General features: G+C 46.2%; 1 protein-coding gene across 1 annotated transcript in view; it reads left to right on the forward strand.

Annotated features, from left to right (window-relative positions):
- The window catches only part of LOC134352161 (cytosolic carboxypeptidase 3-like), a 97,989-nt gene that overhangs the window by 41,851 nt on the left and 33,278 nt on the right, over positions 1-22,860 (forward strand). Inside the window, exons 5-10 of the mRNA XM_063059461.1 lie at positions 1,754-1,898; positions 9,426-9,659; positions 10,471-11,019; positions 15,444-15,603; positions 18,503-18,629; positions 22,668-22,768. Of these exons, the coding sequence (XP_062915531.1) occupies positions 1,754-1,898; positions 9,426-9,659; positions 10,471-11,019; positions 15,444-15,603; positions 18,503-18,629; positions 22,668-22,768 (1,316 nt within the window). The remainder of the gene's footprint in view (positions 1-1,753; positions 1,899-9,425; positions 9,660-10,470; positions 11,020-15,443; positions 15,604-18,502; positions 18,630-22,667; positions 22,769-22,860) is intronic.

Consider the following 22,860-nt stretch of genomic DNA (forward strand, 5'->3'; position numbering starts at 1 on the left):
CGTGACACTGTATTCCATCTGCTATTTCTTTGCCCACTCTCCTAATCTGTCTAAGTCCTCTGTAACCTCTCTGCTTCGTCAAAACTATCTGCCCCTCCACCTATCTTTGTATCGTCTGCAAACTTTGCAACAAAGCCATCAATTCCGTCATCCAAATCACTGACATATAATGTAAAAAAGAATCAATCCCAACACAGAACCCTGTGGAGCACCAATAGTCACCAGCAGCCAACCAGAAAAGTCTCCCTTTATTCCCACTCTTTGCCTCCTGCCAGTCAGCCTCTGCTTTACCCACGCTAGAATCTTTCCTGTAATACCCTGGGCTCATAGTTTGTTAAGCAGCCTCATGTGTGGCACCTTGTCAAAGGCCTTTTGAAAATCGAAGTACACAGCATCAACCGATTCTCCTTTGTCTATCCTGCTTGTTATTTCTTCAAAGAATTCCAGCAGGTTTGTCTGGCAGGATGTTCCTACTCCAAAATCAATCTACCCCATCCTTCCCACTTTGCCCTCCAGTTTTCTATCATCCATGTGCCTGTCCAAGAGTCTCTTAAGTGTTATTGTCCCTAATGTATCTCCCTCCACGACCGACACTGGCTGCACGTTTTACACACACATTACTCTCTGTGGAAAAAAAACCTACCCCTGACTTTCTTCTATACTTCTGACTTTCTTCCAACCAGCTTAAAGTTATGCTCCTTTGTGTTAGCCATTTCCACCTGGGGAAAGTCTCTGGCATAGTTCACTCGATCTATGCCTCTTCTCATCTTATACAGCTCTATCAAGTCACCTGTCATCCTCCTTTGGAAGGTCTAGGTTATGTGGAGGAATTGAATAGGCTGGCCTTGATATCCCTGGAATTGAAGGAGGCTGGTGGGGGAGGGAGTGACCTGATATTGTAATGCTGTAGAGCATTAGCTGTAAGATCAGGATTCGATTTACGCCATTGCTTATAAGGGGCTTGTATGTTCTCTCTGTGACTGTGTAGGTTTCCTCCGAGTACTCGTGTTTCCTACCACATTCAAAACACATCCAGGTTAGGGTTAATGAGTTGTGGGCATGCTCTGTTGACTGGAAATGTGGCGACACTTGTCGGCTGCCCACACCACATGCTTCGACTGTGTTGGTAGTTGACTCAAATGATCCATTTCACTGCATGCTTCGATGTTTTGACAAATAAAGCTAATCTTTAAGGTTCACCAGATTGATTCCTGGGATGGCAGGACTTTCATATGATGAAAGACTGGATGAACTAGGCTTATACTCGTTGAAATTTAGAAGATTGAGGGGGAATCTGATTGAAACGTATAAAATCCTAAAGGGATTGGACAGGCTAGATGCAGGAAGATTGTTCCCGATGTTGGGGAAGTCCAGAACGAGGGGTCACAGTTTGAGGATAGAGGGGAAGCCTTTTAGGACCGAGATTAGGAAAAACTTCTTCACACAGAGAGTGGTGAATCTGTGGAATTCTCTGCCACAGGAAACAGTTGAGGCCAGTTCATTGGCTATATTTAAGAGGGAGTTAGATATGGCCCTTGTGGCTAAAGGGATCAGGGGGTATGGAGGGAAGGCTGGTGCAGGGTTCTGAGTTGGATGATCAGCCATGATCATACTGAATGGCGGTGCAGGCTCGAAGGGCCAAATGGCCTACTCCTGCACCTATTTTTTAATGTTTCTATGTTTAAACTTTAACTGGAGTTTGCCTCGTGCCTCGGGAGCATCACTGACTGACTTTGGTGTGTTTGTCTCGCAGCCAGCTCGAAACACTTCACCTTCTCCCGTGTGGGGGGCAGTGCTCAGCCCCTGAGCCAGGCGGCCGTTAACCTCGACAAGCAGGACAACACGCTGAGATTTGAGGCTCGCTTTGAGTGTGGAAATTTGCAGAAAGTTGTGAAAGTGTACGTAAGAGTTAAACTTCAGAAATCTGGCATTAGCAACCTCTGTGTTAGCGGGCCGCCAAGAATCTGGACTTTTAGATGTGACGCCCATTAATAGCCAAACACATATTTACTGTCAACATTTTCTTCTGCCTGTACACAGTACACAGTTAATGGCAGGGTCCTTAACAGCATCAGTGTCCAGAGGGATCTTGGAGTCCAAGTCCACAACTCCCTGAAAGGGGCTGCTCACGTTTACAGGGTGGCAAGAAAGGCAGATGGTGTGTTTGCCATTGTTGGCCAAAGCATTGGTTTCCAGAATCGGGAAGTTATGTTGCAGTTTTATATAATTAGTGAGGCCACGTCTGGAGTATTGCATTCAAATTTTGTTGTCCCTTTATAGGAGAGATGTGTAGCCTTTGGAGGGGTTCAGAAGGGGTTAACCAGGATGCAGCCTGGATTAGAGGGTATGTGCTGTGAGGAGAGGTTGGATGAACTTGGGTTGTTTTCTAGGCAGCACTGGAGGCTCAGGGGAGACCTGAGAGAGGCTTATAAGATTGAGAGGTGGGGGCAGACAGCAAGTATCTTTCATCCAGGGCTGAAATGTTTAATACCAGAGTGCATTCATTTAAGGCAAGAGGGGATAAGTTCAAAGGATTTGTGTGGGGAGAGTTTTTTTTTATACGGAAAATGGTGGGTGCCTGCAACATGCTGCCAGGGATGGTGGTACAGATATGACAGAGGCATTTAAAAGACACTTCAGAACACGAATAAACAGAGAATGGAGGGATATAGACATTGTGTAGGCAGAAGGGATGAGTTTAGTTACTATTTTAATTATTTCAACATAAGATCCTTGGCTAAAGTGCCTGTTCCAGTGCTGTACTGTTCTATGTTAGAGTTAAAAGCTGCAGGAAATACTCAAACATTCTGGATTCTGACTACCCACGTTCCTGACCCCTGGTGTTCTGAATTGTAACCATAGGTCCACATCCTTCCTATACTGAGGAGGTGTGTGTGACCCTATTATACTCCGTGACTATATGACTGTACAAAACTATATGTTTTGTAACCAAAACGTAAAAAAACCTAAATGGAAGAAAAACGTAGGGGTCCGAATACGGGGCATGCGTATTTCGCGGTAGCATATACAATTCACTTATTTTTACATATAACCCAAAATGGATTATGCAAACAACAAAGAATGTTTAATCAAACAATATATTTATAATATTACTCAAATATTACTGAAATATTAAATACACAACACTCCTCCCTGCTTCGCTATAAACTCCAACTCAATATAGAATGCATCTCAACTATATACACAGTATACTATATAACTACAACACAGACATCCAATACATAGTAAATTTTAAATTCAGGCCTAAAGATTTAATCACTGTAGAGGCTTACTTACTCTTCTGGGGTAAAGTCTTTCTTGACAAGGGGGATCACTACTAGGCAGGTGAGATTTATGGCTGTGAAAACAGTCTCAGGTTCTGGTGCCTCCTCCATGGCCGTTGTAGGAGCAGACGCCGAGCCTGTAGGAAATGGTTCTGACTGCTCTGGACACCGTTCTTCTCCTTTTCTCGGCTTCCTTCTCTTTCTTTATCCCACTCCTTTTCTTTCTCAAGTTCCTTCTCTCTTTCTTGCTCACGTTCTTTCCCTCTATTTCCTCTCTGCTTTTCAAATCTTGTCTTTCTTTGTCTCGCCTCTCCCTTTCTTCTTTCTGGGATGTGCATCTTGATCTTTAGCTCATTGAGTATTCTCTTATTAATCCTTCTATTGCTCCCTTTATGATCTATTCTCTCCTCTTGGTTTCCTCATCCACAACATGATCTGATGAATCCTTGGTTTTTGTATCTCCAATGACTCCTTGCTCTTTGACCTTCCATTCATCCCACTGGGCTTCGGTCTTTACATCTCCTTTAACAAGCTGCTTTTTGTCTCCCTCTTGAACCTTAATGCACACAGAGTAGATTCTGGTTCTTTATACTCACAAAAACTGAATGCTTGAATCTTTCCTGAAGCTCCTTGAACTCTCTTCCAGTTTAAAACCAGACCACATCTCGCAAGTAACTGCCTGATAAACGTATCAGAAGCTTTCACATATATATTGCCTACAAAATCTGTTGTAGTCAGACCACTGTTTTAAACCTGTTTTGGTCTGGTGTACGTGAGTTCCTGTCACAATGGTAACAGAATTTGTTTGGCCAGGTCGTTTTCTGTTTAGACATTGCAGTTTGGTTCATGCTCACTTTCATTCCTGACTGCAACTCAGTTGTGTCCCTGTCTCTGTTTCCATTGATACAACTATTTCAACTGTTCTTTTAAGTGTAAGTTATGCTTCAGTTAGGAGCTGTTTTTAAATGTTTTCCACAAACTAAGTGATCTCTCAGTGCTTCATTAAGCCCATCACTGAACTGACGATGTTCACTAATTTCTTCAATTCAGCCATGAACACTGAAATGGACTCCCCTTCCCTTTGATTCCACTTATGAAACCTGAAGTGTTCTGCAATCAACAATGGTTTTGGTTCTAAATGTTCCTGTATTACATTCACAATATTCAGCAAAGCTCATTTCGGCTGGTTTGGTTGGAGCAGTTAATCTTCAATATGCCTTTAAACCCAATTAACTCAGCAAAAAATGGTACTTTTGCTTTAAAATATTGTTCAATTAGCTTGTAGGTTTTCGCAAATAAATCCAAGTGAGGTGTTTTATGTTTAATGAAGCCCGTAACACAACTTAATAAACTCCAAAACCTAAACACAAAAGCGCACAGAAAATCTTTACATAATAAAGTCATCACATCAGACCATCCTCTTAAAGTGAACCCCAACTCAATGTCAATGGTTGTGAATTTCTCCCAGTTATGTTACCCCACACAGGCCCCCCAAGCCCAGAATTCACTAAAACCAGCATCATGAGCCTGTCTGGAGCTCGGGTGAGCCACCCAGCTTGGGTCCTGTGTTCCGTGGGTGGAGGAACAGCAGTTGCCTTGGGCTCGTCCAGACCTGTGTTGACACGCTGATGGCATTGTTGTGATGCCAGGGGCATGGCAGCGGAATAGTCCAAATCTTGATGGGCTGGTTTAAGGCAATCTACTGAAATATGTTCATGTTTACCCCTCTTATCAATGGTAAAAGTCTTTTCTCTCCCTTCCAAAACATGGAATGGGGCATCGTAAGGGGGCCTCAGGGGATATTGGTGTGCATTGTGGCAGACAAAAATAGACCAGGCAGAATGCAGGTCACGGTGCTGCTGGCTGTGATGGGCGTGGGGATTGGTGAAAAGGAATTGAATTTACTGGGGAGGGTGGATCACTGTTGAGCGATCGACCAGGTGTTCATTGTGTCAAGTATGAAATCGCCTGGCACTCGTAACGACTCCCCATATACCATCTCTGCTTTTGGAGCTGTTCTGAGCCCCTGCAGGACCCATGGGAGTTGATCATGCCAACATTCATTAGTCAGGGAAGCCCTCAGAGCAGCCTTTAAGGAGCGGTGAAACCGCTCGCGTAGGCCATTGGACTGCGGGTGATACTGAGGTTCTGGGCAATTGCAGCCCAGAGGTCTGAAATTAATTGGGCACCATGGTCAGAGGAAATATCAGATGGTGTGCCAAACTGAACAAACCAGGTGCCGATGAGCACCCGAGCCACGTCTGTGGCCGTCATTGACGCTAGGCGGACGACCTCTGGCCACCTGGTGGTACGGTCCACCATGGCAAGAAGGTGCATGAAATTGTGGGGGGGTGGTGGATGCCCAACAAGGTCCACATGACATGGTCAAACCATCACTCAAGGACCTGAAAAGGTGCCAATGGTGCCTGAACGTGACAGCTGACACTCCACATGGGCTGCAGTCCAATCACGCACGTCCTTTCTCAGGCCATGCCAAACAAACTTTAGTGCAATCAGTTTCTGAGAGGCCTTCTGGTCCAGATGCAAGAGGCCATGTACGGAGTCGAAAACAGTCTGTTTCCAGTATGTGGACACGATGGGGTGAGGTCGACCAGTTGAGACATCACACAGGAGAGAAACCACAGCTTCCCCAAACTTAACGTCAGCCAACCGCAGGCTCGTGACTGCTGTTCGGTAAGCCTGGACCTCTGGTCGGTAGCTTTAATACTTTATACTTTATTGTCGCCAAACAATTGGTACTAGAAAGTATAATCAACACAACAATATTTGATTCTGCGCTTCACACTCCCTGCATTACAAATATTAACTATTAAAAATATTAAAAATAGTTAAAATTAGTAAATATTTAAAATTTAAATGATAAATCATAAATAGAAAATAGAAAAATGGGAAGTAAGGTAGTGCAAAAAAACCGAGAGGCAGGTCCAGATATTTGGAGGGTATGGCCCAGATCTGGGTCGGGATCCATTCAGCAGTCTTATCACAGTTGGAAAGAAGCTGTTCCCAAATCTGGCTGTACGAGTCTTCAAGCTCCTGAGCCTTCTCCCGGAGGGAAGAGGGACGAAAAGTGTGTTGGCTGGGTGGGTCGTGTCCTTGGTTATCCTGGCAGCACTGCTCTGATAGTGTACGGTGTAAAGTGAGTCCACGGATGGCTGCCAATCCAGCATAGCCAACCCCTATGTGTACAGCCTCAATGGCGGCTGTGAGAGGCAATCACCACCACATTATTTTTCCCCTTAATGTGTTGTATAGCCGTTGTGAACTTGGATATGTAGGCCAGGTGGTGTTGCTGCTGTGCAGACCAGGTGTCTGATATTTTGGCCATTGTGTGCATGAGAGGTTTGTGGTTAACTGATGCTGTGAAATGGCGATCTTCTAGAAGAAAATGAAAATGGCAAACGAAAATAGAGACTGAGATGCTCATGGTCAAATGTGCTGTACTTCCTTTTGGGGGGATGGAGCTGCCAGCTGACGGAGGTGAGGGGCTGCAACACACCTGACAAACTGTTCATACACAGCACCCACACCATAGTCTGAGACATCAGTAGTAATGGCTATGGGTATACAGTAGGGTCATGTTAGAAGGAGCTTGTTCAAGATCGTCAAATGCCCTGGCATTGTCCTCTGACCAGTCATGCACGTGATTAGGGCTATTGCCTTTAAATGCACTCTACAGGGAAAGCCTGTTAAGCAGCTCGCGGAATGAAGCAGTGATAGGAATTTACCATGCCTATAAACTCTTGTAAATTTTTGGAGAGCAGGGCATTGGGAAATCCATAAAAGTGACTACTTATGATGGGAGGGGTTTTGCACCTTTTGCGGAGATGTGATGGCGCTCAAAAAGTGAGCAGAGATGAGATACGTGTTTAGATTTGGACACACTAGCAACAAGTATGTCATCCAGGTTCACAAAAGAAAATCTAAGTCTTTTAATACAGAGTCCATTGGCTGTTGAAAAGTCTGGGCTGCGTTTTTCAGCCCAAACAGCATGCGCAGAAACTTAAGGCCAAACTGGGTTATCACAGCCATTTGGGGACATTCCCTAAGCACACAGGCCCCTGATGGTAGCCCCTTACTAGACTGACTTCAGAAAAAATTAACTTTCTGGCTAAACACCGAAGTCTTGGATATGTGGGAGTGGGTGATGATCAGGGGTGGTGGCCTCGTTAAGGCACCGACAATCACCACATGGGCGGCAATCATCAAAGGACCCAAAGTCTTTGACATCCACAAGCTGGCAGTTCTTAAGATTAACTACCAGTCCCTGGGCACACAGGAAATCTGCACCGAGTAGAAGTCTAGCCACTTTAGCCAGGACAAAGTCCCATGTGTCACATCGTCCACTAAGGCAGAGTGTTACCCGTCGTGTCCTGTAGGTCTGGATCTTGCTGCCATTGGCGGCCTCCCGTGAGGTTTCGTCACTCTTTGCTGTTTCATCAATAGGCAATGCTGGCAGCACACATGAGCAACTGTGTCACACAGGAAGCGTCGCCCTGAAAGGGTGTCCGTAATGAACAGTAGACGACCCTGGCAGCTGGAGCCCCTGGTGTTCACAGACCTCTGACGTCCCGATGTGCTGGCATTGTCGAAGCTGCAAGGTGGTCACCATTTCCTAGCATTCCTACCAAAGTGTGCATGGTATAAACACACGCCAGGCATCGTCTGTTTTGCAGCCATGGACATCCTTATGATGGGGGCCTTTCTCTGTTGAGGTTGAGAGAGGAGGAGGAATGGTGAACCACTGCCTGGCTGTGTGTAGACTATCAGCCACTTTAGCAAGCTCCCTACAGTCCTTCACAGGTGCATTAGCAAGGGCTAAGCAGACTTGATCAGGCATTTGCTACACAAAGAGTTCTTTAAAAATAATTTCCCAGGAGAGACAGCACGTGGTTCGCTAGCTCCGATGGTTTAGCATCGTCGAGGTCAGACAGGGTGTGCTCAGATTCCAATAGTCCACAAGTCTGTAAAAGGAGAGTTTATTGTGATTAGTATTTATCATGTTCAGGCGGGTGTTCTAGTAGACTCACCACTCTCACAGATGTGGAATTGCTGAGCGACGCTGCTATGTAGTAGAAATTGATGTCAGTGGCCGTGATTTCTCACGGAATGAACTGGGCCTCAGCTTGTACAAACCAAGCGACGGCATTTTGCTCCCAAAACTCCAGCAGTTTCAAAGTGACTGCGTTGGTCGACACGTTCATTAACTCTGGAATCATCCTGGAGCATCGGGGTTGCCAATGTAGGCTTTTGCAAATAAAACAAAGTATGTTTAATGAAACCTGTAACACATATTATTGCACTCAAAAACCTCAACACAACAGTGTGCTAAAAAATCCTTACGTAACCACATCATCACATCAGAACAGACTCTTAAAGTGAGACCCTAACCCTATGTGGGTGGTTGTGAATTATGTACATTTCATCCAATTCTGTTATCCTACAAACTCAGTGTATGTATATATATATATGTTATCCGTAGTGTAATCAAACGCGCCAATCTTTCTGATGCTGTCAGCCATTTCGGTCTTTTTTTATGATTATATTACTTGGTACTCACTGTTTATGAGCCCATAAATCTTTCTGTTTGCTGCCTTTTTTTAAAGCTCGACATGTCTTCCCTTCTGAAGAACACGTACTTATTTTATCCGACTGTTTCTCTCTGCACTTTTTTTTTAACTCGAATGTCTCGTTACACTTAATCAAACAATATATTTATAACATTACTCAAATACTACTGAAATATTAAAATACAGTACACAACAGTTTGATGTTTGACTGTATAATGGTGTATGATTAAATAACTATGATGGTGTGTGAGTGTATGACGTTATGATGGTGTGTGAGTGTATGTCATTATGATGGTGTGTGAGTGAATGTCGTTATGATGGTGTGTGAGTGTATAACTATGATGGTGTGTGAGTGAATGTCATTATGATGGTGTGTGAGTGTATGTCATTATGATGGTGTGTGAGTGTATGTCATTATGATGGTGTGTGAGTGAATGTCGTTATGATGGTGTGTGAGTGTATGACCGAATGATGGTGTATGCCTGCGTGACCAACTATGATCTTGTAAGATTCTACAATCCAGTGTGACCGTATGACCTTTTGACCTCTGCAGGGGTGAGCGTGACTACAACCTGATGCTGTGCACAGACCTCTACACAACCAGGCATACACAATGGTTCTACTTCCAGGTGCAGAACACACACAAGGCAGTGCCCTACCGCTTCACTATCGTCAACCTGACGAAGCCGACCAGCCTGTACAACAGGGGCATGAAGCCCCTCATGTACTCCAGCAGGGATGCCAGTGAGGGCCGCCTCGGCTGGCGCAGGGTTGGCACCCACATCAGGTACGACAAGAGAGCCTCTGCATAGAGTAGTGCCCTGTAACAAACTCGTCAGTCTCTACACAGATCCCCCGGCCACCACTGGCTTCTGCTGGGTGCAAGAGACAGTGTACCCCATGTCCGTAGGCCTGCAGCCTCCATTTTGCATATCTGCAAGGGCTGCTCCTTGCCTTCCAGCTGCGCTTTAGTTATTTACGTCATTCAGTAAGGAGGGACGAAGACATCCTGGTAAACTTGCTCTTGGAGCTGCCAAAGATGGATATTCGTGGGTTCTGGAAGCAGGCCCCAGAGGGTTTGGCCTGGGTGGAATGCCTGGTGGTGTCCTGGGGATGTGTCTATGCCTGGGTAATCATGGAGGGGTCTGCAGATACCATGGTGGTGTTCATTTATTTATTTAGCTAAACAGAGCAGAGTAGGCCCTTCTGGCCCTTCGAGCCATGCTGTCCCAGCAACCCCCAACAAACCCGATTAACCCTAACATAATCACGGGGCAATTTACAGTGACCAGTTAATCTACCCGGTACGACTTTGGACTGTGGGAGGAAACCAGAACTCCTGGGGAGGGGAACACACACATTCCACGGGGAGGACGGAATCGAACCCCTGACTCTGGAATGGCCCAAGCTGCTACACTACCCTGTGTTCCGGGACTGTCAGACACCACTAGGGATAAATGCTTTCCTTGGTAGAGATGGGAACATTTTAATTTAACTTAGTATGTGTTACTAATTGAGTTAGTCACTGTTAATGCCTATGTGTTTTTGCAGCATTGTAGAAGGTGATTAGCAATAAACATATTTTTGTAAAAATCCAGGTACTATAAGAGCACGTGCAGGGGTGAGGGGCACCAGTTCTACTCCCTCACCTGGACCTTCCAGTTTCCCCATGACTTGGACACCTGCTACTTCGCCCACTGCTACCCCTACAGTTACTCTGACCTCCAGGACTACCTGCTCGACGTGGCCACCGATCCAGTCAAGTCCAGCTATTGCAAGACCCGAGTCCTCTGTCGCTCGCTGGCCGGCAACATGATCTACCTGCTGACGGTGACCAACCCCTCCGAGAGCCCCGAGGCGGCGGCGAGGAAGAAGGCGGTGGTGCTGACCGCCCGCGTCCACCCGGGCGAGAGCAACAGCTCGTGGGTGATGAAGGGCTTCCTGGACCACCTCCTGGGCGACTCCGCTGATGCCCACCTGCTCCGGGACACCTTCCTCTTCAAGATCGTGCCAATGCTGAATCCGGACGGGGTGATCGTAGGGAACTACCGCTGCTCGCTCTCCGGCCGGGATCTGAACAGGCAATACCGCAGCCTGTTGCAGGAACGCTACCCCCCAGCGTGGTATACCCGGAAGCTCGTCAAACGGTGAGAGGCCACAGCGGAATTACCTTCACCTAGCTCAAGTGTCGGGAAGTTATGTTGCAGCTTTATAAAACTCCGGTGAGGCCGCATCAGGGGCATTGCATTCACTCTTGGTTGCCCCATTTCTTCCCCTTCATTTCCTTCCTTCTGATGCCCCTTCTTCTTCCATGGTCTACTGTCCTCTCCTATCAGATTCCTCCTTCCTCAGCCCTTTACCTTTTCCACCTATCACCTACCAGCTTCTTACTTCATCCCCTCCCCCACCTACACTCCTTTACTCTCGCAAACAACAGGAATTCTGCAGATGCTGGAATTTCAAGCGACACACATCAAAGTTGCTGGTGAACGCAGCAGGCCAGGCAGCATCTCTAAGAAGAGGTACAGCTGACATTTCGGGCTGAGACCCTTCGTCAGGACTAACAGAAAGAAGAGCTAGCAAGAGATTTGAAAGTGAGAGGGTGAGGTGGAGATTCGAAATGATAGGAGAGGACAGGTGGGGGGGGATGGAGCTGAGCTGGACAGGTGATTGGCAAAAGAGATATGAGAGGATCATGGGACAGGAGGCCTATCCCTCCCCACCAATCTCCTTCCTGGCACTTATCCTTGTAAGCGGAACAAGTGCTACACATGCCCTTACACTTCCTCCCTCACTACCATTCAGGGCCCCAGACACTTCACTTGTGAGTCGGCTGGGGTGATATACTGCGTCCGGTGCTCCCAATGTGGCCTTCTATATATTGGCGAGACCCGATGCAGACTGAGAGATCATTTCGCTGAACACCCATGCTCTGTCTGCCAGAGAAAGCAGGATCTCCCAGTGGCCACACATTTCAATTCCATGTCCCATTCCCATTCTGATATGTCTATCCACGGCCTCCTCTACTGTCAAGATGAAGCCACACTCAGGTTGGAGGAACAACACCTTATAGTCCGTCTGGGTAGCCTCCAACGTGATGGCATGAACATTGACTTCTCTAACTTCCACTCTTGCCCCACCTCCCCCTCGTACCCCATCCGTTATTTATTTATACACACACATTCTTTTTCTCTCTCTCCTTTTTCTCCCTCTGTCCCTCTCACTATACCCCTTGCCCATCCTCTGGGGTTCCCCCCTCCCCCTTTTCTTCCTCCCTAGGCCTCCTGTCCCATGATCCTCTCATATCCCTTTTGCCAATCACCTGTCCAGCTCTTGGCTCCATCTCTCCCCCTCCTGTCTTCTCCTATCATTTCGGATCTCCACCTCCCCCCCCCCACTTTCCCACTTTCAAATCTCTTACTTTCTCTTCTTTCAGTTAGTCCTGACGAAGGGTCTCGGCCCAAAACGTCAACTGTACCTCTTCCTAGAGATGCTGCTTGGTCTCCTTTACTCTCTCCTGGTCTCACCTCCATCCTCCCAGCTTGTACTCCCTCCCCTCTCACAATTTTCTTATTCTGGCTTCTGCCCCTTTCCATTCCAGTCTTGATGAAGGGTCTCGGCCTGAAACAGCGACCCGTAACTCCTCTGCATAGATGCTGCCTGACCTGCTGAGTACCTCCAGTATTTTGTGTGTGTGATGCTCAAGACTTCCAGCATCTGCAGAATCTCTTCTGTTTACCATTACTGGAGGATCTGAAGGCTTTGATGAGGGCGTAGAAGAGTTTCATCAGGATGCCACCTGGATTAGAGGGCATCTGCCGAAAAGAGAGGCTATTGAGTGGCGTGGTAGCCTAGAGGTTAGCGTAACGTTTTACACTACTAGCGATCAGGGTTAAACTCCCACTGTTGACTGTAAGGAGTATTTTCTCACCCCATGACCGAGTAGTTTTCCTTGGGGTGCTCCAGTTTCCTCGCTGGTCTGAAAGATTTACAGATTAGGGTTAGTAAATTGTCGGAATGCTATGTTGGCGACACTTGCTGCTGCCCTCAGCACAAGTTTGGGCTGTTGTTTGTTGGTGCAAACAGTGCATTTCACTATATGTTTTGATGTACACATGACAAGTAGAGTTAGAACACAGAACATTAAAGCACAGTACAGGCCCTTTGGCTATTAATGTTCTGCCAACATTTTAACCTACTGAACCTTCCCACCCACATATCCTCTATTTTTCCCTCATCAACATGCCTATCCAAGAGTTTCTTAAATGCCCCTAAAGTATCTGCCTCTACCACCACCCCTGGCAGGGTATTCTATGTACTCACCACTCTCTGAGTAAAATATCTACCTCCAACTTTCCTACAATCATCTTAAAATTACGCTCCTCATATTAGCCATTTCCATCCTGGAATTAAAAAAAAGCATTGGCTATTCATTTTATCACCTTGTACACCTCAATCAAGTGACCTCTCATTCTTGGTTGCTCCAAAGAAAATAGCCCTAGCTCACTCAACCTATCCTCATAAGACATGCTTTCTAATCCTGGTAAATCTCTTCTGCACCCTCCCTAAAGATTCCACATCCTTTCTATAATGAGGTGACCAGAACTGAACACAGGAATCCAAGTGGGGTGGTCTAACCAGGGGTTTATAGAGCTGCAACGTTATCCCTCAATTCTCTGAACGATGAAGGCCAACAAACTATATACTTTCTTAAACACCTGTCAACTTGTGCGGCAACATTGAATGATCTGTGGACATATCCCCAAGATCCCTCTGTTCCTCCACACTGCCAAGAATCCTGCTATTAACCCTGTATTTTATCTTCAAATTCAAACTTCCAAAATGAATCACTTCACACTTTTCCAGGTTGAACTCCATCTGCCACTTCTTGGCACAGCTCTACATCCTGTCAATGTCCCATTGTGATTTAAAACAACTCTCCACACCATCCACAACAGCTCCATCTTTCATGTCATCTGCAAACTTACTAACTCACCAAGGCATTTCCTCATCCAAGTCGGTCATAAAAATCACAAAGAGCAGATCCTTGGGGAACATCACTGGACACAGTCCTCCAGGCAGAATATGTTCCATTTACAACCACTACCTGCCTTCTGTGGGCAAGTCAGTTCCGTATCCACACTGCCAGGTGTCCCTGCATCCCATGCTTCCTCACTTCACTTATTTATTGAGACATAGTGCAGAATAGGCCCTTCAAGCCTTCGAACCAATCCATCAAGCAAACCCTGAATTAACCCTAGCTTAATTGTGGGAAAATTTACAATAATTAACTTTCTACCCAGTACATCTTTGGACTGAGGGAGGAAACCAGAGCATCTGGAGAAAACCCATGCATTCCACGGGGAGGGCTGTACGGACACCTTATAGATAATGTCAGGAATTCCTTCTGAATGAGCTTACCACGGGGAACCTTGTTGAACGAATGCCTTGCTAAAATCCATTTACACCACATCCACCCTCTACTTCATCAATATGCTTTGTCACATCCTTAAAGAATTCAGTTAGGCTCACGAGGCATGACCTGCCCCTCACAAAGATAGGTTGACTATTCCTAATCAGATTATGCTTCTTCAAATGTTTGTAAATCCTGTCTCTGAGAACCTTCTCCAGTAGTTTGCCTACCACTGATGTTACCGGGACATCTATAATTCACAGAAACGCCCTTATTATCTTCCTTGAGCAAAGGAATAACATTTGCCAGCCTCCAATCTCTGTTACTACTTTTGTGGTCAGTGAGGACACAACGATCATCACCAAAATTCAGCAGTCTCTTCCATAGCAAGCAGTGATGCGTCCAGGTCGGATGCCTTCTATGACAAAAATTGGTGAGGGTCAATATGGGCAGGGCAAATTTCTTTAGCTTCCTGAGGAAGTGACCTACCTCTAACCTGTCAGACCACACACTCACAGAGTGGGGAGCACTGGGGTTGGATACAGAGTAAGACTCCGTCTACACTGGCAGCAACACTCCCGGAGCAGGGAGTACAGGGATTGGATGAAGAGCAAGTCTCTCTTTACCCTGTTCCATAACACATTCCAGTGCAGGAACAGCACAGGTCTGAAGTGCAGAATCAGGCTTATTATCATTGGCATATGTCGTGGAATTTGTTGCTTTGTCCAGCTGTACAGTGGAATACATAAAATATACTATAAATCACAATAAGGATCGTACACAATATTCTGTAGATGCTGGAAATCCAGAGTAACACACACAAGATGCTCGAGAAACTCAGCAGGCCAGGCAGCATCTATGGAGGGGAATAGCCTGAAATGTTGACTCTTTATTCCTTTCCATAGATGCTGCCTGACCTGCTGAGTTCCTCCAGCATTCTGTGTGTTTTACTAAAGATACTGTAAATAAACAACCAATGTTCAAAAGAAGACAAATTATGCAAATAAAAAAATATATACTGAGAACACGAGTTTTAGTGCTGTCTGGTACGATGTGTCACGCCCAAGGACAACTGGGCTGGGGTTGTGCAGAGCTGGGGAGCACTAACTCTCGTGGGGACAAAGGTGAGATGCATTGGTGATTCTGGCCTCTTGTCAGGTTGGTGGAAGAGCGAGTGGTTTTAATTTACTGCGACTTGCATGGACACAGCCGGAAACAGAACGTCTTCGTGTATGGCTGCCAGGAGCACGGCACGGTGTCGTCGTACCTGAACCAGCGAGTCTTCCCTCTCATGTTGAGCAAGAATTGTGATGACAAGGTACAATTAGATTCCAATTCCAATTCTGATTTATTTATCACATATACACTGAAGCGCACAGCATTGTTTGCGTTAACAACCAACATGACCTAAGGATGTGCTGGGGGCAGCCCACAAGTGTCGCCACACGTTCCAGCGCCAGCAAGCCCAATGTTCAGCAGAACCAAGCAGTAACAACAAACAACAGGAAAGCGAGAACTTTCTCTCCCACCCACTCACACACACACAAGCAGGCCTCCAACCACAGGGCAGCACAGTCACCGACAGTGGGGCTAGCTTGCCTTCACTGGATGGGGCATTGAGTACAAGAGCCGGGACGTCATGTTATAGCTGTATAGGAGACCACACTAACGTGCGCATTCACACCAATGCGCCAACAGTGCGTATCTCTGCTTAACCACATGTAGCAAGGATTAGATTAAGCTGGAGAGTTGCATGGAAGACCATAAGACCATAAAACATAGGAGCAGAATAAGGCCATTCAGCCCATCATGGCTGTTCTGCCTTTTGATCATGGCAGATTGGTTATCAAAATTCTACAAAGATTGATAGGTATCTGAGTAGCCAGGGCATCAAAGGTTATGGTGAGAAGGCAGGGGAGTGGGACTAAATGGGAGAATGGATCAGCTCATGATAAAATGGCGGAGCAGACTCGATGGGCCGAATGGCCGACTTCTGCTCCTTTGTCTTATGGTCTTATGGTCTTAAAGGTATATATTCATAAATTAGTAAATTTGTTTATTATTGTCATATGCATTGAGATACAGTGAAAAACTCATTTTGGATGCCATCATACAGATCACTTCATTACACAGTGCATTGAGTTTGTAAACGGTAAAACAACAACAGAATGCAGAATAAAGTGTTACAGTTATAGAGAAAGTGCAGCGCAGGTAAACAATAAAATGCAAGGTCATAAGAAGGTAGATTGTGAGGTCAGGAATTCATTTTATGGTGCTAAGAGGTTGTTCAATATAAGAGTGGGGTAGGAGCTGGTGGTACAGTGGCATAGCTGTTAGCATGGCACTGTTACAGCTCGAGGTGTGGAGTTCATAGTTCAATTCCAGTGTCCTCTGTAAGGAGTCTGTACGTCCACCCTGTGGACTACATGGGTTTTCTACGGGCCCCCCTGGTTTCCTCCCACAGTCCAAAGATTTACTAGGTAGGTTCAATACACTTGCTCATAGCCCGTATCAGAATCAGATTATCCCTGATGGTAGTAATGAGAAGAGGGCATGTCACAGATGGGGAGGGTCCTTTGTGATGGATGCTGTCTTCTTGATGGACCGCCTCTTGAAGATGTCCTCGATGCTGGGGAGGGTTTTTATTATTTTTATTTATAGACACTGCAAGGAAACAGGCCCCTCTGGCCCAATTACATTTGTTTTGCCCGTCATCCCCACTGGGGCACAGGCCACCGACAGGAGCTTGCCTGAGTCCTCTGTCCCGGCCCAGTCTTTCAAGTTGTCCCCAGATGTAGCCCATCTTCAAATATCCTTCTTCTCCCAGGGATGAGGTCTTTGGAACTACTGTAGCTCTGGGTTTTAATGTGATGGGGGTTCTAGTCCCATGCCCAATGTGCAGCAGAAGCTTGGGATGGTCCATGGTGGAGTTCCAGTTTTCCTGCTAACCCTTACACCTTTGGGAGATGGGAAGAAACCGGAGCACACAGGGGAAGCCCACACAGTCACAGGGAGAACAAGCCCGAGTCTCTCGTGCCGTTATTGCGTTATGATAACCACAACACTACCGTGCCTCCCCCGTATGCCCGTGATGGAGCTAGCTGGGTCCACAATCCTGTACAGCCTCTTGCGATCCTGTCCATTGATGCCTCCATACCAGGCTGGTGCCAAAACAACAACCTCTCATTCAATGTTAGTAAAACTAAAGAGCTGATTATCCACTACAGGAGGAAGCAACCAGAAGTTCATGAACCAGTCCTCATCAGAGGATCAGAGGTGGGGAGTGTCAGTAACTTTAAATTCCTCGGCACTATCATATCAGAGGATCTGTCCTGGGACCAGTACATAAATGGCATCACAAAGAAAGCATTGGTGGCAATTCTACTTTCTTAGAAGATTTTGAAGATTTGGCAGGTCATCTAAAACTTTGACAAACTTATATAGATGCAAAGTGGAGAGTATCCTAAGTGGTTGCATCACAACCTGGTATGGAAGCATCAATGCCCAGGAATGGAAAAGCCTACAAAAAGTAGTGGATATAGCCCAGTCCATCACATGAAAAGCCCATTCCCACCACTGAGCACATCTACAAGGAGTACTGTCATGAAAAAGCAACACCCATCATCAAAGACCTCCAAAATCCAGGCCATGCTCTCCTCTCACTGCTGCCATTGGGAAGGAGGTAGAAGAATTTGAAGTCCCACACCACCAGGTTATTACCCGTCAACCATCAGACTCCTCAGCTGACGTGGATAACTTTGTCATGTCAACAATGAATTGATTCTACAACCTATGGACTCACTTCAAGTACTCTACAACTTATGTTCAGTGTATTATTTATTAATTATTATGTTTGTAATTGAGCAGTTTGTCTTCTCATGTTCATTGGTTTGCATATTGTTTGTCAGTCTTTGTGTTTTTTCATTGATTCTATTGTATTTCTTTGTTCTATTGTGAATGCCCACAAGAAAATGAATCTCAAGGTTGTAAATGGAGACAGGTACATACTTTGATAATAAATATACTTTGATTTTGACTTTGAGAATGTTCTCCACCATGCAAGTGTAGAAATTTGCAGAAACTGAATCAATATCAGAATCAGGTTTAATATCGCTGATATGAAATTTGTTGTATTTGGTGACATACAAAATCTCATGAGACTTTGAACAAATTAAAGCTGACATTAATCCCATTTTTAAAAATTATTCTCCCCACAGTTCTCCTTCCCGAGCTGTAAGTTCCACATGAAGCGGGAGAAGGAAGGGACAGGCCGCGTGATGGCATGGAGGATGGGTGTGGCTAACAGTTACACACTTGAGGCCACCTTCTGTGGCTCCACCTTGGGTGAGTGCAGAGTGGCCAATCAAATACTTCAATCAGACTAGCCATTCAGAAACGCTTTAATCAGGGTGGCCAATCAAGTGCTTTAATCAAGGTGACCAATCAGAAAGTACACATACTAAATGTCGGAGGAACTCAGCAGGTCAGGCAGCTTCTATGGGATAGTCAAAGTTTCAGGCTGAGATCCTTCATCAGGACCGGAAATGAAGGGGCAAGAAGCCAGGATGAGAAGGTGGGAAGACGGGAAGGAATACAAGATAGAAAGTGACAGGTGAAGCCTGGTAAATGACTGATAATCTAATAGGAGAAGAGAGTGGACCATGAGAAAAAAAGGAGGAGAGGGGACACCAGGAGGAGGAGATTGGCAGGTGATGGGAGAAGAGGTAAGACGGGAGCCAGAGTGGGAATGGCAGAAGGGGGAGAGGGGAAATTACCAGAAGTTAGAGAAATCAATATTCATGCCTTAAGGATGAAGGCTGCCCAGACGGAACATGAGGTGTTGCTCCTGATATGAGATGTTGCTTCTGAGAGGGGCCTCATCATGGAAAACGAGGAAGCCATGGACCAACACATCGGAATAGGAATGAGGATTGGAATTAAAATGCTTGGCTGTCAGGAAATTCTGCTTGTTGCAGATGCAGTGCAGGTGCTCGACAAAGTGACCCCCCCCCCCAATGTCAGGTCTTACCAATGAAGAGGAGGTCCCATCAGAAGGGGTATAAATACCACCAGACTAGACATGCCCAGGCATCAGCCCTGATGAAAATGGCAGAGTTTGTCATTGAAACGTCGGTTAAAGTCAATACCTAGACCAGGCTGGAAGCCCAAGAACTTATTCGTCATATATGTCGGGAAAGCACTTTATCCTTTTGTTTACAACTCGCTGCTTTTCCACTGCCCCTAGCACCCACCACTCTCTGCGTAAAACAAAAATTTCCTGCACAACACCTTTTTGCCTCCTTCACCTTAAATCAATGCCCTCTGATGTTAGACATTTTGACCCTGGGGAAAAGACACTGGCTCTCTACCTATGCCTCTCATCACTTTATAAACTCCTCAGTCTCTGCCGCTCCGGAGAAAACTGCCCAAGTTTGTCCACGGGGGATTCAGCTGGCGGACCATGCAGGAAGTTGACCTGGTAGGGTATCTGGGTCCGAGATTTCTGTTGGAATTGGTGATCACTTGGTGGATCTGTCCCACCATCACACCACCATCCTCACATGGCAACTAACCAAGGAACTGATAGGAGCTGCTGCCTGACCTGCCAAGTTCCTCCAGCATTTTGTGCGCATTGCTCTGGATTTCCAGCATCTGCAGAATCTATGTCATAAAATCTTATTTAATTTTATTTAGGACTACAGCACAGTAACAGGCCCAGTCAGCTCACGCTGGCAAATTATACCCATTTGGCCAATTAACCTACCAATCCGTACATTTTTGGAATATGGGAAGAAACTGGAGCACCCGGAATAAACCCACACAGTTGCTTCCAGGCAGCAGCAGAACTGAATCAGATCACTGGCACTGTAATAGCATTACACTAACCGTTACACTACATTGGGGAAGGGAAGGGTTAGATTGATCCTAGAATAGGTTAAAGAGTTATCACAACATCGTGGGCTGAAGGGCCTGTACTGTGCTGTACGGTTCCATGTTCTATGTTCCATGTTCTATCTACCATGTTACATGTTCTATGTACCATGTTCTATGTTCCACATTCTATCTACCATGTTACATGTTCTATGTATCATGTTCTATGTTCCACGTTCTATCATGCTGCTCCATTTGTTGTTTTGCAGCAGCACGGTATAAAAATTACTCTAAGTTACAAAAATGAGTAAATAGTGCAAAAGATGAAGAATAAGCTGGTGTACATGGACCTTTCAGAAATCTGATGGCAGTGGAGAAGAAGCTGTTCCTAAAACACTGAGTGTGGGTCTTCAGGCTCCCGAACCTCCTCCCTGATGGTAGTCATGAGAAGAGGACATGTCCAGGATGGTGAAGGTCTTTGCTGATGGATGCTGCCTACTTATAGCGCTGCCTTTTGACAATGCCCATGATGGCGGGGAGGACTGTGCCTGCGGTGGACAGAGATCAAAGGATTCTTGGAGATTCATGAATGTGGGTTAGTGTTGCTAGGGTAACCTGCAGGACAGCGGCGACGCACGGTGTATGTGGAAGGGCATTCAGGACATCACCAACTACAAAACAACACCACCTGCCTCTGCTGGTGATGCCTCCCTCCCAGATGTGTTGAATAACTTCTATGTTCGGTTTGAGGCGGAAAATGACGTGGCTGCGATGAAGACCATCCCTCCTCCAAATGACCAGGTGCTGTGTCTTACAGTGACTGATGTGAGGAGAACCCTGTGCAGGGTCAACCCTTGGAAGGCTGCTGGACCAGACAATATTTCTAGCAGAGTGCTTAGAGGATGTGCAGACCAGCTAGCTGAGATTCTCACTGACATCTTCAACATCTCCCTGAGTAGTGCCGTCGTTCTTATGTGCTTCAAGGTTGCCACCATCGTCTCCGTGCCGAAGGAGTCTTCAGTGTCCTGCCTCAACGACTACCGTCCCGTTGCACTCACATCCATCATCATGAAGTGTTTTGAGAGGCTCATCATGAGGCACATCAAGACCCTGCTGCCCGCCTCACTGGACCCCCTGCAGTTCGTGTACCGTCCCAACTGTTCAACAGACGACGCCATTGCCATCACCCTCCACCTGGCCCTAATCCACCTGGACAAAAAAGACACTTGTGTTCGAATGCAGTTCATAGACTTCAGTTCAGCATTCAACACAATCATTCCTCAGAAACTGATTGGAAAGCTGAGCCTACTGGGCCTGAACACCTCCCTCTGCAACTGGATCCTAGACTTCCTGACTGGGAGACCTCAGTCAGTCCAGATTGGAAGCAGCATCTCCAACACCATCACACTGAGCACGGGGGCCCTCCAGAGTGTGCTCAGTCCACTGCTGTTCACTCTGCTGACCCACGACTGTGCTGCAACACACAGCTCGAAACATATCATCAAGTTCGCCGATGACACGACCATGGTGGGTCTCATCAGCAAGAATGATGAGTCAGCATACAGAGAGGAGGTGCAGTGGCTAACGGACTGGTGCAGAGCCAACAACCTGTCTCTGAATGTGAACGAAACAAAAGAGATGGTCGTTGACTTCAGGAGGACATGGAGCGCTCCGTAAAGATCGTTAAGAGCACCAAATTTCTTGGTGTTCACCTGGTGGAGAATCTCACCTGGTCCCTCAACACCAGCTCCATAGCAAAGAAAGCCCAGCAGCATCTCTACTTTCTGCGAAGGCTGAGAAAAGTCCATCTCCCACCCCCCATCCTCAACACATTCTACAGAGGTTGTATTGAGAGCATCCCAAGCAGCTGCATCACTGCCTGGTTCGGAAATTGCACCATCTTGGATCACAAGACCCTGCAGCGGATAGAGAGGTCAGCTGAGAAGATCATTAGGGTCTCTCTTCCCGCCATTACAGACATTAACACCACATGCTGCATCCGTAAAGCAAACAGCATTATGAAGGACCCCATGCACCCCTCATACAAACTCTTCTCCCTCCTGCCATCCCTGGAAAAAGGCACCGAAGCATTCGGGCTCTCACGACCAGAGTATGTAACAGTTTCTTCCCCCAAGCCATCAGACTCCTCAATACCCAGATCCTGGACTGACACCAACCTACTGCCCTCTACTGCCTATTGTCTTGTTTATTATTTATTGTAATGCCTGCACTGTTTTGTGCACTTTAAGCAGTCCTGGGTAGGTCTGTAGTCTAGTGTAGTTTTTGTGTTGTTTTACCTAGTTCAGTGTAGTTTTTGTACTGTTCATGTAGCACCATGGTCCTGGAAAACGTTGTCTCATTTTTACTGTGTACTGTACCAGCAGTTATGGTCGAAATGACAATAAAATGTGACTTGACTTGATGGTCTCCTTGGATGGTGGGATGGGAATCATAGGCTGTTTGAGGTTTTTTTCCCTTTGACTAGTCTTCACCCTGATTGCTCAATTGCAGGGAACAAAAGGAATATTCACTTCAATGTGAAAGATCTGGAGGAGATGGGCTTCCACTTTTGTGACACTCTGCTGGACTACTGCGATCCCGACCAATCAAAGGTAACTTTACAGTTTGCTGCCTCATGTACGTTAATATCTAAGGTGAGCACAAGGCAGGCTTCTCCAGCTTGCTTGGCTATTTAGTAAGTCTA

This window comes from Mobula hypostoma, chromosome 1 (genome assembly GCF_963921235.1).
Source record: "Mobula hypostoma chromosome 1, sMobHyp1.1, whole genome shotgun sequence".
NCBI lineage: Eukaryota > Metazoa > Chordata > Chondrichthyes > Myliobatiformes > Myliobatidae > Mobula > Mobula hypostoma.